Genomic DNA, 19,317 nt, shown 5'->3' on the forward strand with positions numbered 1-19,317 from the left:
AGTATTCAGGAAATACCTGTTGCACAAATGAGTGAACCTGTTGGTAGGTCCGCAAAGCATGTTACTACACTCTGTCTCAGTCCTCTCCTCTTCAGGATATTTTAATCACTTATTTGAATAAAGACATTAAATGGCATGCTGACCAAATTATGCAGATAAAATGAACCTGGGAAAGATTACTAACATAATAAAGAATAGACCCTGTATTCAAAAACGTCAATAGGCAAGATCAATTTAATAGTGATAAATTCATTTAGATGAAAAAAAAATAGAAGTACAAACTGAGACATTAATGGCAGCACATGTGGCAAAGAGATGGAAGTTCTCATTTCCTTGTTCAACAAATATTTATTGAAATGCCAGGCACTATTCTAGACATTGGGAATATACAAGGGTGAGGAAAACCTAGTGTTTGCCCTCATGGAGTTTAAAGACTATTGTGGGAGACAAATATTCATCAAATTATTTCACCAATGAATATATACTGACAGAACAGAACAGTGTGTCAAGAACGCATATAATGAGAATCTGACCTAGTCAGGGGAGGATTCTCTGAGGAACTGACTTTTGAGCTAAGCTCTCAAAGATAAGTTGGAATAAACTAAAGTGAAGGTAGGGGCAAATAAACAAGAAGTCTAATGAGTCAACTCTATGAAGTACCTGATTAAACACTAATGTGGCCCTCTTTCCCTTTCCCTTGGTGGGGTCTGGGCTTTGGTGGGGGCTCAGCTTGGGACACAGCTAGGGACTCAGTTTGCTCGCTTGGGCTGGGGGCTCAGCTGAAGACTTGGCCAGGGTGTTTCACTGGGGCTTAGTTCAAAGGGTAGCCCACATGGTCGGGGTGGTGGGGAGAGGGCACAAGAAACAGTCTGTGTTACTGGGAAATTGGTTTCATACAGGGAGATAGAGCAAGTAGGTGAATATTTGAGGTTAATGGGAATCAGGTTTCTCAATGTTGAAAGAGAGAGTTACACATATGGGAAAGGGGGTGGCTAGAATAAACCCGCTGATGTTGGACTGAAAATGGAGATATCAGGATGAACTCATGGTTTTATATATATTTATATTGATATATATATATATACACACATTGGTATATATAAATTGATATGTATATGTGTGTATTTGTGTGTATGCATATACATACATATATTTCCAAGCACTGTCCATTGATAGAACCTAGAAACAATGATACCTCTAAAAATGAGCACACCTAGTACCTAGATCTTGAGCACTACCTACCATTCTCCATTAAGAGGAACCAGGCTTTTTGGAGAAATGACTGATTCCAGTGTTGGAGGGGGGAAAGAACAAGATGAGCCTGGAATACCTTTTTTTCCCCTGGAACATCTTATTGTGCCAGAAAGGAAGTGTTCAAAGAATGATGGGGACACGTCAAAAGGACATGGGGCCAGCTCTGAGCATCAACATAAATAATAATAGTAACAGTATTATAATTCATTAACTAAAATAGGCATCCATTTGTCTACACTAAGAAACATGAAGAGAAGGAAAACCTTTACCTTACCAATGTCAACTGAATAAATGGAGAAGAAATAATGGAAATGGAAAAAAAATCATCATTTAGCAACCATCACAGGAAAAATAGATTCAGGCAAGAATCATCAATGATTGTAATGGGACAAAATTGACATTGCGTGCCTGCTGGTATGATACACTGAGAAGAACACATGCCTTCTATGGCGTGCCTGACAAACATATATGCTTTCAATCTAATCATCTGGAACATCAAAAAACCCAAACTGAGGTTCATGCTACAGAATAATTAGCCTGTACTCTTCAAAATTGTCGAGGTCATAAACTATAAGGTAAGGCTAGGAATGGTTTTGGTTTGCAGGAGATGAAAAGGGCGGTGACAACTAAATGCAACTTATGATCCAGAATTTATGAAAGACTTTATGAGGACAATTCGTGAACTGAATGGGGCCTGTGGATTATTAGATGGTAGAACTGTACCAGTGTTAATTTCCTAAATTTGAAGGCAGTACTGTAGTTAGAGAGGAAAGTGTCCTTGTTTTTATGAACTATACACTGAGGTATTAAGAGGTAATGGGGCAAGTTGTCTCCAAATTAATCTCAAATGATTCAGAAAGAAACAGAGAGTAAGACAAATGTAAAATGTTAACAAATAGGGAAGCTGGGTGAAGGGTATATAGGATTCTTTGTGCTTACATGCAACTTTTCTCTAAGTATGAAACTATTTCAAAATCAAAAGTTAAAAAAAATGTTAATACAAATCAACTGGGAAGAAAGGCCAATGTGATCTTTTGATATACCAATAGAAGTCTAGCCAGAATGAGGCTGCTGAACCCTTGCCTGGGTCAGACCCCACTGGAACATGGGATTTGGGTCTTGGAAGGTGAAGCAACTGGATCATGTGAGAAACAGCTGAGGGGCCTGAGGATGTTTACCCTGAAGAAGAAAAAGCCTAGAAGACAGAGAGGGGCCTCGCTTTTATCTCAGTTCTTCCAAGGGCAATCTGGGACATGACTCCCAGGGATGAGCCTTCCTGGTGCCAAGGGATTACTACCAATCACTAACTGGTGATGCAACTAGAAAAAGACCTTGAATAAATGGGGGAAATGGTAAAGACAAATGAGTTTATATGGCTAAGAGTCTTCAAAAAAGAGTCAGGAGGTTATCAGAGGACTCACACTTACATATGCCTCAGCAGGATCCCAGAGATAGCCAAAGTAGATAGAATCCCAGGTATTGGTGCTCCTGAGGGCTATGGAGACACACAGGTTCTATGATCAGGGCAGTTGTCTCTGGACTTCAGTGCCTTGTCAGTGGACCATACTTTGGAACTTGTGTTCCTGAGTGTGATGGAGTTGGACTCAGATGTGACCTTTCTACACATGTACCTTCTGTCACTTTTACTGAACCTGTGGTTGGTGCTGGGGTTGGTGTATACCCAGGAGACTTCAATCTCTGGACTGGCTATGTGCCAGCTGGGCCCTGAACCTCAACAGAGTTGCAGCTCCTACTCTCTGGTTTGCTGGACCTGCACAGGTCAGCTAACGGGGAGGTGAAGATGGTCAACCACCACACCAGGGAACTGAGAGTGCCTACAACTGCAAGCAGGAGAATCACATCCATCAACCATGTAGGATCTAAGCCCCCTCTCAATATAGAGGTAGAGTGGACATCACCAACCCAGGGTCCACAGGATGGAGGAATAAAATATGGATTAGAGTGAACTTACTGGTATTCTACTATAGAACTTTAATGACTAGTAATGGAAGAAACTGTAGCATTGATCTGGAGAAAGTGGCCATGGTAGTTGCTGAGGGCAGGGAAAGGGAAGAAGAGATGAGATGTGGGGGCATTTTGCAGGGACAGATGGAGGACATTATATATCCTGCCATAACCCACTGAATGGACTGGGGGAGAGTGTAAACTACAATGTAAACTATAATCCATGCGGTGCAGCAGTGCTCCAAAATGTATTCACCAAATGCAATGAATGTGCCACAATGATGAAAGAGGTTGTTGATGTGGGAGGAGTTGGGTGGGGTGGGGTGTGGGGTATGTGGAAACCTCTTATATATATATTTTTTAAAGATTTATTTATTTATCTCCCCTCCCCCCCCGGTTGTCTGTTCTCTGTGTCTATTTGCTGCATCTTCTTTGTCCACTTCTGTTGTTGTCAGCGGCATGGGAATCTGTGTTTCTTTTTGTTGCATTATCTTGTGTCAGCTCTCCATGTGTGCGGCACCATTCCTGGGCAGGCTGCACTCTCTTGCGCTGGGCAGCTCTCCTTAAGGGGCACACCCCTTGTGCGTTGGGCTCCCCTACGCGGGGGACACCCCTGCGTGGCAGGGCACTCCTTGCGCGCATCAGCACTGCGCATGGGCCAGCTCCACACGGGTCAAAGGCCTGGGGTTTGACCGCGGACCTCCCATGTGGTAGACAGATGCCCTAACCACTGGGCCAAGTCCGCCGCCCTATATTTTTTAATGTAACATTTTTTGTGATCTAGTACCTTAGAAAAAGACAATTTAATTAAAAAAATAGAAAAAAAAGCAGACTTGTTATAGGGAAACATTCCTGTTCAGTATGAGGAAGTGTATTCTACTAATTAACAATTCTCTCAGAAATTCCCTGTCACAGGATATGCTCTACTATAGACTGGACATAAATTTTGTCAATCAGACAAATGTTGGGCCTGATGACCACTAAGGTCCTTCTAGTAAAATTCTATGATTCTGTTATCTTCAGGTAGGTATTGGGAATTTGAGCACTTCTGGAATAAGATGCAACCTGTGTTGGACTGGCGTGAACATTCTCTTTGGCTCACATGGGGGCATAAACCATCTTGCTCTCATATGGGCTGTTTCAATATAACACTTAGCACCTTGGAAAATTCATCTGTCCCCCAGAAATGAAGCTGGTCACTGAGATAAAAATTGAAGTTCTTTTATTTTTGAAATTTTCATTCATTCAACAACATGAAAACAGGGCCTGAGAAAATAAACAAAATAAAAGCTCAAGAGAAAGTTTGGCAAAAATGTAAATATTCAACATCTCAGGATAACGTTGTCATCTTCAAGTTGCTGTAAAGCTTCCCTGTTCATGTGCCTTTTCTCACGCTTCATTAAAAAGTGAACCCTTGTTTTTATCTAATTCTTCCATGAGCTCACTATATAGGATATTCATCTGGGAAAGAGAATAACAAATAGATTTCTTGAGAGTAAAAGGAAATATGGGAAAGATTCCCAGCCCGTGTGGTGACAGCATGAGTGTTTGGGATTCGAGGAGCCACTTTGGGGATAAAATAAAGTACTTACAGTATTCTCTGGGGGATGAGGGATCCCAGTGCACTAGGTCTGTTTAATAGAGACAGGTATATATGTGTATGTAAGGGAGCTTTCATATATATGTGTGCCTGTATGTGTGTGTGTGTGTGTGTGTGTGTATATGCATATGAAAGAGAAGCACTTAAAACATAAAAGATTCTTTGCTCTTATTTGGTAACAAGGCTTTTCATCCACCAAGACTCTCTTGGTTAGCTAATGGCCCAGAAACCTGAAGCTCAAAATAGTTCCAATGGAGAAAATGCCTTTTTAAACAGCCAGAGCTTTACTTTGAGCACAGGCCTGACTTTCCCTGCATGCACTGGCATTGACAGTGATGTGTATTTCCAGAATTCACTCCTGGCATTCCTCTTAATTTGATTCCATTTGCTATCCCTGGGTTTCACTCTTGTTGTCCATCCTTTCTGGTTTTCACGTTAAGAAATTACTCTTTACAGCCCCCTAGCTCCTGGAGTATATAACTCCAGTATATAACTCCATATGGAGTATATAACTCCATGTAGGAGCCACTGGGAAGAACAATGATCAAGATCCTTTCCTAGCCAAGGAAGGGAGGATTGAGTCCTTACTGAAAGCCTAGATATAACCTCCCTTCCCCTGAAGTCATGCCATCGCTTGTCCTCTCCCTTCTCACCTGAGTTTCATAGTTTCTCTTGAGGGAGCCAAGGTGGTCAAGAAAACGCAATGCTAGGCCACACCATTTTTCGGCAGATACATACTTGCCCCCTCCATACATAAATATTCCAGTATTCCAAGCCTTCATCATTAGCCAGAGAATCTCCATTTGTGGGTAGCTTGCCTGAAATCCAAGAACAGTGGGTTTACAATTATTACTGTCATAACTCATTGTAACACTATATCAGTGCTGCATCCCATTATTATTAAACAACAGTGCTCTGCTAATATTAAGTCAGGAGCCACAGACTCTACTAGTAAACATATGCGCCTATAGAGTAGAAGAGGACCACCTGGGAGTTTTGTCAGCTGTAGAATGCTCCATAGCAAGACTTCCTGAAGTGACATAAATGGGGAAAAAAATAGGCTCTCTTGGACTGAGGGGAAGAATTAGGGAGACACAGATTCCTGGTCTCTCTAAAGAAGTAGAAAAACCTGTGTTCTGTTTGGGGCGTCTATTGATGCTATCCTCAGTCATTTATTTCCCAATATTTAACCTTTAATTTTCAGAGAAGGTTATCAAGCAGCAGCTTTATTGAATATCTTTATTTCCTTGACTCTAATCAGTCTGTGTTTGGCATATGAATTATATTTATCATTAACTGTTGACAATATCTACTCAGCTCTAAACAAAGGGCACATTTCTAAGAGGGTCCCTTAGCATGTATCAATGATCTTTAACATAGCTAATCACAAGATTATATCAACTTATTCACAATATTATGCATCAGTGAAAAAGATTAGCCTGAGGAGCTAATTTCTCAGTTCTTGCAGAGGAGACTAACCACAAATGATGCATTCACTGGCTCATTCCATGTTAAAGCCCTTAATTTACATAATAGATCTCAGGCCTTGGAAGGGGGGAAAAGCAATAGAAGACTTGAGCTGTAGTTTCTTGAAAATATCAATGTCATGGTCTCAGCTGTTATTTGGATTGATAAAAAAATGTTACTATATACAAACACAATGATAAACAAACAATGAGGGGGCAAAGGAAGATGAGACAGAATTCTTATCCTATAGGAGCACACAGGCTTTTGGGGAGATAAGGCAGCCACATACAGAAAGGACCAGTCAGCCAAAGTATGTGATTAAGGGCTAGTAAGAGTGACACAGAATAATGGTGTTCTAGTTCAATGCAAGGAATGAACATTAGACTAGCATGGTCAGAGAAGGTCTAGTCGCACTGCCTGAAATGCCACCCCATCCTTGTCCACTTGAATTTTTCTTCAAATTTAACTAAAGTGTTAGATTCTTTATTTCTCTTCCATAAGCAGAAATGCTGCCTTCTCTCTGTTCCTAGAGTAAGCTCTACATTCCTCTAATATGACATATCACATTGTTTTGAAGTGATTTATATATTTATCTCCTTCAGATTGTTGAGTTTCTTGAGGTAAAGTGATTTTTTTCTTGTTCATCTTTGTATCCTCAGATGTGCCTGGTACATAATAGGGGCACAACAGATGTTTGCTGAATGAATGAATTAACAAATGAATGAATAAACGAATCAAGATCTAGTGGAATGCTACCTCCTCTGTGAGACTCTTCTTGTCTGACACACAATTTATTGTTCAAATTTCTTTGTTCCTATGGTGCTTTGTTAATAGTACTATAATAGCACTTATCAACACTGTCTTGTAATCCCTTTTTCTACATGTCTGTCTCCTTTACTAGGCTGGGAGTTCCTTGAAAGCAAAATGTAATTCACTTTTGTATATTCACAGCCTGCACAGTATATGATACAGAGTATGTGTCGTGATTTTGATTGAATGAATGAACAAATGACTGAACAAACATGGTCTTAGGGTAGATAGGTAGGATCTAGATATACAGAGATTATATGAACTGTCCAGAATATGCAAATCCATAGAGACATGAGGTATATTAGTGATTGTCAGGGGCTGGGGGAGAGGGGGAATACTAATGGGGATGGGTTTTTTTGGGGGGTGATGAAAATGTCCTGGAATTAGATAATGGTGATTGTTGCACAATTTTGTGGCTATTCTTAAAACCAGTGAATTGTACACTTTAAAATGGTTAATTTTATGGTATGTGAATTATATCTCAATAAAGAAATGAAAGTATAGATATAAAGAGAAAGAAAAGGGCATGCCAGAATAAAGACTTGGATTGTACTTAAGACTGAGCAGTTCTCAGGTAGACAAAGAGTTGTTTGGCCTAAGCAGAGGGTTTATGTAAGGAGTTAATGGGAAGTAGAAGTGGAAATGTAGGATGGGGTCACTAGTGTCATGAAAAATGTTAATAAATGGTTTATGAACATAGAGTTCTTTGGTCAAATAAAGTTTGGAAATGCTGCATTCTATATATCAGCCTCTTGGAGAGTCACAATGCACTTTAGTTCATTAAAAGTTTTATGAAGTATTATAGTAAAGAAACCCTATATAACTTTGTTTAAGTCAGAGTGTGTGAAATATTTTCTAACATCTTGTGGAACATAATTTGTGAAACATTGGGCTTGTGTGCAAATAGTTTTGCATTACAGGTCGCAGATTTTTGGAATTTATGCTGATGGCAATGGGAAGTCATTGAAACTTTTTGAGAAAGAAAGTGATATGATGAAATTGGAGTTTTAATAAAGTTGAAATGCCAGTGGTGTTTAGAACAGACTGAAGCATGGGGGAAATGGACAGGAAGACTGTTTAAAGGCAGCTGTAACACTCTAAGAATGAAGTGATGAGGGTTAGAACTAAAATAGTGACAATGAAAAGATACAAAAAATATTCTAAAGGAAGAATCAATAGGACTTGGTAACTCATTTGATATGGAGAAAGAAAGATAGGTCAATTGAAAATGGCTCTAAAGTATAGAATTTGATTGGTTGACAGAATGCTGGAACCATTGAAAGAAATGATGAAATTGGAGGGAAATGTTTCTTGGGATAAGGGATTAGGAGAATGATAGGTTCTACACTAAGCATGTTGGGTTCAAAAGTAACTCTGGAAATAATCACATAGCTGTTGTAGATAGGGATTTGGAACTCTAGTTGAAGTGTATCAATACACTGCAAGGAAAGAGTATAGATTTCAGAGCAGGAAAGAGTAGAGAATATTGGAAATGTTCTCAAATGGGTAGTAAGAGGGAAAAGACACAACAGAGGAGTGGTGAGAAAACAAAAGACAAGGTAAAAGAAAATTTCACCTGAGGAGGCAGTGGTCAATAAATAAGTAGCCTTGTAGAGCATAGTGTGGCTAAGAGCAAAGAGAGGGAAAGAGTGACTTGAGATGAGGCTAGATAGGCAGGCAGGGATTTGTAGGCCACATTCAGTAAATTTTTAAAAAGAGCAATGGGAAACTGCTAAAGTTGATTAAGCAAGTTTATGCATATTTAAACATTTAAAAGATCACTCTGTGTTTTGTTTTCCTGGCTGCTATATCAAATACCATGCAATGGGTTGGCTTAAACAATGGGAATTTATTGGCTCATGGTTTTGAGGCTGGGAGAAGTCCAAAATCAAGGTGTCATCAAGGCAATGCTTTCTCCCTGAAGACTGGTGTTCTTGGGCTGGCTGCCCTCATTCCTTGGCTTTTGGCTTTTCTATGCACATGACATGTGCATGTGACAATGCACATAGCGGCCTCTCCTGGCTTCTCTGGGTTCCACTGACTTCCAGCTCCTTCCCATGGTTTTCTCTCTCTTTGACATTCACTCTGCTTATAAAGGACTCCAGTAATCTGGATTTAAGCCCAACCTGATTCATTTGGGTCACAGCTTAACTGAAATGACATCTTGAAGAGATATTATTTACAATGTGTCCACACCCACGGAAATGGCTTAAGTTTACGAACATGTTTTTCTGAGATACATAACTCTAAGCCACCATACTCTGATTGCTAGATGGAGAAAGGAATGGAAGGAAACAGGAGTGGATATGAGGAAACCAGTTAAAAGTTCCTGCAGTAGCTGAGATAAAAGATGATAACTTGCACTAAGTTGGTGATGACAGAAGATGGGAAGAAGTGGATGGATTTAAAGAGATATTTAGGAGGAAGAATTGACAAGACTTCATGATATATAAAAACTGAGATTGAGGAGAGGTGTTGAGCATGACTCCTGAATACTTGGCTTGGGCAACTGAAGGAATAAGGCTGCCATTCAAAGAGTTAGAGAACACTGGAGGAACTTTAATTTGTAGTAGCTTCCCCTATGTTATATATACTTACCTATCTACCCACCTCTCTCTCTCTTTATCTTTCTTTCTCTCTCTCTCCCCCCCCCATTGATATAATTCTCATCACCTATTTAAAGTGTACAATTCAATGTACTGTTTTTTGTGCATCCAGAGTTGTACAATCATCACCACAATCAATTTTAGAACATTTCCCCCCCCCAAAAGAAACCCCATGCCTATTAGGAGTAACTCCCCATTTCCTGACTCCCACTTCCCAACTCAAGGCAACCACTAACCTGATTTCTGTCTCTATAGATTGGCCTATTCTGGATATTTCATATAAATGGAATCATACAGTACGTGGTCCTTTGTGACTGGCATCACTCACTTAGCATAATATTTTCAAGGCTCATCCATGTTGTAGCATGTATCAATATTTTATTTCTTTTATGTATAAATAATATTCCATTGTATGGTTATGTCACATTTACCCACTCATCATTTGATACACATTTGGGTTGTTTCTATCTTTTGGCTATTAATAAATATATTAAAAGGGGGAGAGGGTTACACTGGTTATTTATATTTCTTCCCAATCTAACGAGCTATGATTCGATGAGAAAATGATTGAAAATAACAAAATCCCCTGAGTATAAAGTCTTTTATTATGTATCAGTGGTAATTGACTCCAAATTCCGACTGATTCCTTTATTTTTCAAGATTTAATTTTATTTATTTCTCTCCCCTTTCCCCCATTGTCTGTTCTCTATGTCCATTTGCTATGTGTTCTTCTGTGTCCACTTGCATTCTTGTCAGCAGCACCGGGAATCTGTGTCTCTTTTTGTTGTGTCATCTTGCTGCATCAGCCCTCCATGTGTGTGGCGCCACTCCAGGCCAGGCTGTGCTTCTTTTGCGTGGGGTGGCTCTCCTCGCAGGGTGCACTCCTTGTGCGTGGGGTTCCCCTATATGGGGGACACCCCTGCATGGCACGGCATTCCTTGCATACATCAGCACTGCGTGTGGGCCAACTCACCACAGGGCCGGGAGGCCCTGGGTTTGAACCCTGGACCCCCCATATGGTAGGCAGACATTCTATTCACCGAGCCAAATCCGCTTCCCTCATACTGATTTCTTGATTAAACCATGACAAATAATTTAAATTTCTAAATATTTAGGAACCATTTGAAAATTTAAATTACTGCTCTTCCTTATTGGCTATTTATTTATTGTTTTGTATTTTTTATTAGAGAAATTGTGAATTCACAAACAATCATGTATAATGTGCAGAATTCCCATACAACACCCCTCCACCAACACCTTACATCATAACACTATACGTATTAAATATATATGTTTCAAAGACTTAATTCTTTGGACTGTTCATATGCTGGTTCAGCCCAAATCCCAGCAGAGTTGTGGTCAATACCTACTCCGCAGTTCTTCAGACTTTCCCAGGACAACTAACAAAATGATGGCGATGGATGAGCCCCATCCCCAAAAGCAAGGAGTATTTACAGCTGCAAGCAAAACAGTTCCTTCCATCTGCCCCATAATATCTAATCCCCCTCTCAATCTGAAGCACTCAGGGTGGACATCATCCCAAATTCTGTTCTGAGGAATGAACAAACCTAAGGGGAGGGTAACCATGGACCAACCTAGATTTATTGTCATTGTAGTTATTATCATGTGGTAATGAAAGAACTTGTAACATTGATAAAAAGATAGTGGTTTCACCATGTCTATTTATTTTCACAGATTTACTAACAACTTTGTACCAGTTCTGCACAGATTAACCCTTGGCTTTCCATCCTCTAACCACATTCTTTTCTCTGGTGACTTATATCTAGCTATTAACTGCAAGAGTTTGCTCATTTTATTTAGTGCATAATAGTGAAATCATACAATATTTGTCCTTTTGTGTCTGGCTTGCTTTACTCAACATAATGTTCTCCAGGTTCATCCACGTTATTATATGCTTCATGACTTCATTTCTTCTTACAGATGAAGAAACATTCGTCATGTGTATATACCACAGTTTGTACATTCATCAGTTGATGGACACCTGTGTTATTTCCATCTTTTGGCAATTGTGAATAATGTCGTTATGAACTAAGTGTGCACATGTCTGTTTGTGTGACTGCTCTCACTTTTTCTGGATATATATGCCTAGTAGTGGGATTGCTGGGTCACATGGTAGATCTTTATCTAAATTCCTTGGGAACCACCTAACAGACTTCCATAGTGGCTGTATCATTCTACATTGCCACTAACAGTGAATAAGCATTCCTATCTCTCAACTTCCTGTCCAACATTTGTAGTTTTCTGTTTTGTTAATAGTGGCCATTCTAGTAGATGTGAAATGATATTTCATTGTAGCTTTGATTTGCATTTCCCTAATAGCCAGTGATGTTGACTATTTTTTCATGTGTTTTTTCACCATTTGTATTTCTTTTTAGGAAATATCTATTCAGGTCTTTGTCCACTTTCAATTGGGTCATTGGCCTTTTTTTTTTAAAGTAGGTACCAGGGATTGAACCCAAGACCTAGTACATGGGAAGTAGGCGCTGAGCTACACCAGCTCCATTTGTATTTTTATCATTGAATTGTAGGATCTCTTTATATATCATGGATAGTAGACCCTTGTCAGATATGTGATGTCCAATATTTTCTCCCATTGAGTAGGCTGCCCTTTTTACCCTCGTCACAAGAAGTGTTTAATTTTGAGTGTTTCTTTTTCCTTTTTGTGGCTCGTGCTTTGGTGTAACGTTTCAGAGACACCCCTCCCCCCCCCCCACTACAAGGTCTTCCAGATGTTTCTCTATGTTATCTTCTAAGAGTTTTATGGTCCTGGCTTTAGTGTTTAGGTCTTGGATCCATTCTGAATCGATTCTTCTACAGGGAGTGAGATGGGGTCTGTCTTTCATTCTTTTCCTTATGGATATCCAATTCTTCCAGCATCATTTGTTGAAGAGACTGTTCTGTTCCAGAAAAGTGGACTTGGTAGGCTTATAAAAAATCATACTGGGAAGCGGACTTTGGCCCAGTGGTTAGGGCGTCCGTCTACCATATGGGAGGTCCGCAGTTCAAACCCTGGGCCTCCTTGATCCGTGTGGAGCTGGCCATGCGCAGCGCTGATGCGCGCAAGGAGTGCAGTGCCACAGCGCTGATGCGCGCAAGGAGTGCAGTGCCACGCAAGGGTGTCCCCCGCGTGGGGGAGCCCCACGCGCAAGGAGTGCACCAGTGAGGAAAGCCGCCCAGCGTAAAAAGAAAGAGCAGCCTACCCAGGAATAGCGCCGCCCACACTTCCCGTGCCGCTGACGACAACAGAAGCGGACAAAGAAACAAGACGCAGCAAATAGACACCAAGAACAGACAACCAGGGGAGGGGGGGAAATTAAATAAATTAATTAATTAAAAAAAAATCATATGACCACAGAGGTAAGGGTCTCTTTCTGAACTCTCAGTTTGATTCCATTGATTAATGTGTTTATCTTTATGCCATTACTATCTGCTTTGAACGCTGTAGCTACATAATACACTTCAAGGTTAGGAAGCATGAGTCCTTCAACTTTACTCTTCTTTTTAAGGATGTTTTTGGTTATTCAGGACCCCTTTCCCTTCCAAATAAATTTGGTAATTGATCTTTTTATTTCTGTAAAGTAGGCTCTTGAAATTTTGATTGATATTGCATTGAATCTATAAATCAATTTGGGAAGGATTGACATCTTCACCATGTTTAGTCTTCCAATGCATGAATATGGACTATCCTTCCTTTTGTTTAGGTCTTCTTTGATTTATTTTGAGCAATGTTTTGTGGTTTTCTGAATACAAAACATTGTATTCAGATATTTGTATTCCTAGATATTTGAGTCTTTTTGTTTCTACTTTAACTGGAATTTTTTTCTTGATTTCCTCCTCAGCTTGCTCATCACTAGTGTATAGAAACTATTGAGTTTTGCATGTTGATCTTGTATCCTGCCACTTTGCTGAACTCATTTATTAGCTCTAGAAGTTTTGTTTTGGATTTTTAAGGATTTTGTGTCACACTACCCATGAACAGTGAGAGTTTTACTTCCTCTTTTCCAATTTGAATACATTTTATTTTTATTTTTTTGTGCCTAATTACTCTAGCTAGAACTTCTAGCACAATGTTGGGTAATAGTGGTGACGGTGGGCATCCTTGTCTTGTTCCTGATCTTAGAGGGAAAGTTTTCAACCTCTCCCCATTGAGTACAATGTTGGCTATGGGATTATCATAAATATCCTTTATTATGTTGAGGAACTTGCCTTCTACACCTATATTTTGTAGTATTTTTTACCAAGAAAGGATACTGGATTTTGTCAAATGCCTTCTCTGTATCAACTGAGATGATCATGTGTTTTTTTCCCTTCAATTTGTTAATGTGGTGTATTGTTAATACATTTTCTTATGTTGCACCACCCTTAAATACCAGGAATAAAACCCACTTGATTGTGACATATAATTGTTTTTATATGCTGCTGGATTTGATTTGCAAATATTTTGTTGAAAATTTTTGCATCTTTTCTTGTAGTATCTTTATCTGGTTTTGGTATTAGGTTGACTATGTTGGTTTTGTAAAATGTGTTAGGTAATTTTCCCTCCTTTTCAATTTTTTGGGAGAGTTTAAACAAGATTGATATTAATTCTTCTGGAAATAGTTGGTAGAATTCACCTGTGAAGCCATCTGGTCCTGGACTTTTTTTTTAAAGACTATTTTATTTTTTATTTTATTTATTTCTCTTCCCTTTACCTCCCCCCCCCCAGTTGTCTGCTTTCTATGTCCATTTGCTGTGTGGTCTTCTGTGTCCGCTTGTATTCTTGTCAGCAGCACCTGGAATCTGTGTCTTGTTTTGTTGCATCATCTTGCTGCCTCAGCTCTCCATGTGTACAGCACCATTCCTGGGCAGGCTGCACTCTTTTCGCACTGGGTGGCTCTCCTTACGGGCACGCACTCCTTGTGCGTGGAGCTTCCCTATGTGGGGGACACCCCTGCGTGGCACGGCACTCCTTGAGCGCATCAGCACTGCGCGTGGGCCAGCTCATCACATGGGTCAGGAGGTTCTGGGTTTGAACCTTGGACCTCCCATATGGTAGGCGGATACCCTATCCATTGGGCCAAATCCTCTTCCCCTGGACTTTTCTTTGTTCGAAGATTTTTGATGACTGAATCAATCTCTTGTGAATGGTTTGTTGAGTTCTTGTATTTCCTGTAGCTTCAGTGTAGGTTGTTTGTGCATTTTTAAGAATTTGTCCATTTCATCTAGGTTGTCTAATTTGTTGGCATACAGTTTCTCATAATATCCTCTTATGATGCTTTTATTTTTGTGGGGTCATTCATAATGTTATCCTTTCAGTCCTGATTTTATTTATTTGCATCTTCTCTTTTTTTTTTTGTTAGTTTTGCTAAGGATTTCTCGATTTTATTGATTTTCTCAAACAACAAGCTTTTAGTTTTGTTTGATTTTCTCTATTATTGTTTTTTTCTCAATTTCATTTATTTATGCTCTAACATTGGTTAGCTCTTCTTTCTCCTTGCTTTGTAATTGAATTGCTGTTCTATTTCTAGTTTCTCCAGTTGTTCAGCTAGATCTTTGATTTTAGCTTTCTTCCTTCTTAATGTAGGCACTTGGGTTCTAACTTTCTCTCTCAGCACTGCCTTCGATGTATCCCATAAGTTTTGCTAAGTTGTCTTCTTATTTCATTTGTCTTGATATATCTACTAATTTCTCTTTCAATTTCTTCTTTGACCCACTGATTGTTTATGAGCATATTGTTTAGCCTCCAATATTTGCAGTTTCCCATTTCCCACCTACTATTGATTTCAAACTTCATTCCAATATGATCAGAAAAGGTGCTTTGTATAATTTCATTCTTCTTAAATTTGTTGAGAACTGTGTTGTGGCCCAACATGTGGTCTATCCTGGAGAAAGATTCATGTGCACTTGAGAAGAATGTATAACCTGCTTATTTGGAGTGCAATGTTCTGTATATGTCTGTCAGGTCCAGCTCATTTATCACATTGTTCAAATTCTCTGTTTCCTTGTTGATCTTCTGTCTATTTGTTCTATTGATGTGAATGATGCATTGAAGTCTCCAAATATTACTGTAAAGACATCTGTTTTTCCTTTCATTTTGCCAGAGTTTGCCTCATGTATTTTGGGACACCCTCAATGGGTACATACATATTTATGACTGTTACTCCTTCCTGATGGATTGTCCACTTATTAATATTTAATGGCCTTTTGCGTCTGCTATCACTTTTTTGCATTTTTTAAGTAACAATGCTTCAATATTTATTCACCAATTGTAACAAATGTATGATGTTTTTAATGGGGGGAGATGTGGGAGGGGTAGGGTTAGGGTATATGGGAATCCCTTATACTTTCCATGTAACTTTTCTGTAATATAAAACCTCTTTAAAATAGTTTATTATATTAAAAAATAGCATAGTATTGGCATAAAGATAGACACATCGATCAGTGGACTAGAATTGAAAGTCCAGAAATAAACCTTCACCTCTATGGCCAACTGGTTGTTTTTTTTAATAGATTAAAAAATTTTTTTAAAGATTCATGGATCATACAAAATGTTACAGTATCCATGTGGAATCTAAGCCCCCACTTGACATAGATGTGCAATGGACACAACCAATCCAATGTCCACAGAGAAAATGTGGAATGGGTGTGGGAAGGGTAGCCATGGTGGCTGCTGGGTTTGGGGAATGGGAGGAAGAGATGAGATGTGGAGGCGTTTTCGGGACGTGGAGTTGTCCTGGGTGGTGCTTCACGGACAATTACAGGACATTGTAGACCCCCCCAGGGCCCACTGGATGGAACGTGGGAGAGTGTGGGCTATGATGTGGACCATGACTACGGGGTGCAGTGATGTTCAGAGATGTACTTACTGGGTGCAATGGATGTCTCATGATGATGGGAGAGAGTGTTGCTGTGGGGGGAGTGGGGGGTGGGGGCGGTGGGGTTGATTGGGACCTCATGTTTTTTGAATGTAATTCGTAAAAATAAATAATTTTAATTAAAAAAAAATATAAGAGAATCCCATACATACCCACTTCCCCCCCCCCCCCCACTCTTCCCACATCACCAAATTCTTTCATCAGTGTGGCACATTTGTTGCTTTTGATGAATACATTTGGAGCACTGCTACGCAGCATGGACTATAGTTTAGATTGTAGTTTACATTCTCCCCCAGTCCATCCAGTGGGTTATGGCAGGACACATGATGTCCTGCATCTGTTCCTGCAGTACAATACAGGAGAACTCCAAGTCCCGAAAATGCCCCCATATCACAACTCTTCCTCTCTCCCCCTGATCCTAGCAACCCCTGTGGCCACTGTCTCCACACCAATGATACAGTTTCCTCCACTGCCAGAGTTACCATAATTCTATAGTAGAATACCAGCAAGTCCACTCAAATCCATACTCCATTTCTCCATCCTGAGGACCCTGGGATGGCGACACCCACTCCATCTCTAACTCAAAAGGAGATTAGATCCCACATGGCTAATGGATGGAACTCTCCTGCTTACAGCTGTAGACTCCCTTGGCTTCCTGGTGTGGCAGTTGACCATCCCCAGCCACTCGCCAGCTAACATGGACAAGTCCAACAAACCGGGGAGCAGGCGCTTCAACTCCACTGAGGCTCAAGGCCCAGCTGGCACATAGTCCATCCATAGATTCAAGTCTCCCAAAAGTACACTAACCCCAGTGCCAACCACAAGATAGGTAAAAGTGACAGAAGAGGCATGTGCAGAGAGGTGACATCCGAGTCCAACTCCATCATGCTCAGGAGTACAAATTTCAAAGTAGGGTCCACTGGCAAGGCACTGAACTTCAGAGCCATCTGCCATGGCCATAGGACCTGGGTGTCCCTGTAGCCCTCAGGAGCACCACTACTTGAGGTTACATCTACTTTGGCTGTCCCTGAGATCCTGCCGAGATATGCATAAGTGCAACCCCTCTGATGACCTCCTGACTCATTTTGAAGTCTGTTAGCCATATAAACTCATTTGTCTTCACTGTTTCACTCTTTTATTCAATGTCTTTTTCTAGTTGCATCATCAGCTGGTGCTTGGTAAAAATCCCTTGGTGCCAGGGAGGCTCATCCCCGGGAGTCATGGCCCATGCTGGAGGGAAGGTAATGCATTTACATGCTGAGTTTGGCTTAGAGAGTGGCCACATTTGAGCAATATGGAGGCTCTCAGGAGGTAACTCTTAGGCACCCTGTGGCTCTAGGCCTGCTTGAAATTTCAAGCACCCAGGCACCTAAGCATAGTCATAAATATCAAGGGCCCATCATTGTAACATTCTTCTTCACTGGACTTTGCCCTTGCACTTGGGGGGTTGTTGCTGCTCATTGGGGAGGGCAGCAGAGTTCCCAGGAATGGGAACTCAGCACTCCCTCAGTTGTCTATCCACTATGTCAATAACCAACAAATATCTGAACATATCTATATACCCTATATGCATGCCCTGGAGAACTCCCTGCCACCCAGGCATCTCCCATCAATGATACCCCACACCAATGTTCCTCCCCTGCTGTACCCCTCTGTGAATCAAAACTTAAAAAATGAAGTCTAATATATTGCCAAATTCAATTAATAGGAAAGTTAAATAGTAATGATAGGTTTAAAGATTAGAAATAGAATACATAATAATTTAGAAAAACTAAAGTAAAAAATAAATTGGGGTATTTAAAAATGAAAATTATCATAAACATTTTTAATGTTTTGCCTTTCTATCACTGTAGTAGGTGTTCCCTGAAATAGGTGTAATAGGTGTAATAGGTGTTCACTGTAATAGGTGTTCCATTTCTTCCTCAGTGTCTACATTCTTTTTTGTTTTTATGTCTTCCAAAAAGTTTTAGGTCACAGTAAAGTCACATTGAATATAGGGAACCCCATATACCCAACATCAAACCCTTTTCCCCCTTCCCCAGCAATGATCTTTTGACATGTGGATGTTACATTTGCTGAAACTGATGTACAGATACTGAAACATAGCTACCAACCATGGTTCCATTTTGGTTTACATTAAGGTTTACATTTTAGACTGTACACTTTTATAATTTTTTGTTACGTTATGGCTTAAATTATAGTTTACATTTTAGACTATATGCTTTTTAAAATTTTTGGTGAAGTTTAACATGGCATGTATCCATCATTGCAGGATCATGTAGAACACCTCCATTGCCCCCCAGTAAAGCCCTCTTCCAAATATTCTATTCCTTTCACCCCGCCCCCCTCAGGGCCCACAGTGACGACCATACTTCACTGCCTGAGGGACAGGATTGCTAGATACTTGCAACAATGCTGAAGGCTTAACACACTAGTCTGTCCTCCCCAACTGGGAGCCACCCTTGCTCTCGAGAGACACCCTCCCATCTGTTTGAGAATAATAGGCCTCCCCAGGATGGGGGTATAACACCTTTTCATTTGTTGTATGGGTCTCCCACCACAGATATAATAAACTATGACAGGATGGGCACTCACACACTCCCTAAAAGTCTGCCTCATGTGTACCCTTGCCTGACGTCCCCCATCAAACACCTTAAACCAGTAACCCTTCCTTATTATACTTTCAAAAGAGTTTTCTCAACATAATAGTTTCAACCACATAGCCAACAATATCCCATGT

General features: G+C 40.2%; 1 protein-coding gene across 1 annotated transcript in view; it reads right to left on the reverse strand.

Annotated features, from left to right (window-relative positions):
* Positions 1-4,424: 4,424 nt before the first annotated feature.
* The window catches only part of TEX11 (testis expressed 11), a 546,877-nt gene continuing 531,984 nt past the window's right edge, over positions 4,425-19,317 (reverse strand). The window contains exons 29-30 of the mRNA XM_058291673.2: positions 5,473-5,637; positions 4,425-4,680 (exon numbers count right to left, since the gene is read on the reverse strand). Of these exons, the coding sequence (XP_058147656.1) occupies positions 4,609-4,680; positions 5,473-5,637 (237 nt within the window). The 3' untranslated portion in view covers positions 4,425-4,608. The remainder of the gene's footprint in view (positions 4,681-5,472; positions 5,638-19,317) is intronic.

The sequence above is a fragment of the Dasypus novemcinctus genome, chromosome X (assembly GCF_030445035.2).
Source record: "Dasypus novemcinctus isolate mDasNov1 chromosome X, mDasNov1.1.hap2, whole genome shotgun sequence".
In the NCBI taxonomy this organism is placed as follows: Eukaryota; Metazoa; Chordata; class Mammalia; order Cingulata; family Dasypodidae; genus Dasypus; species Dasypus novemcinctus.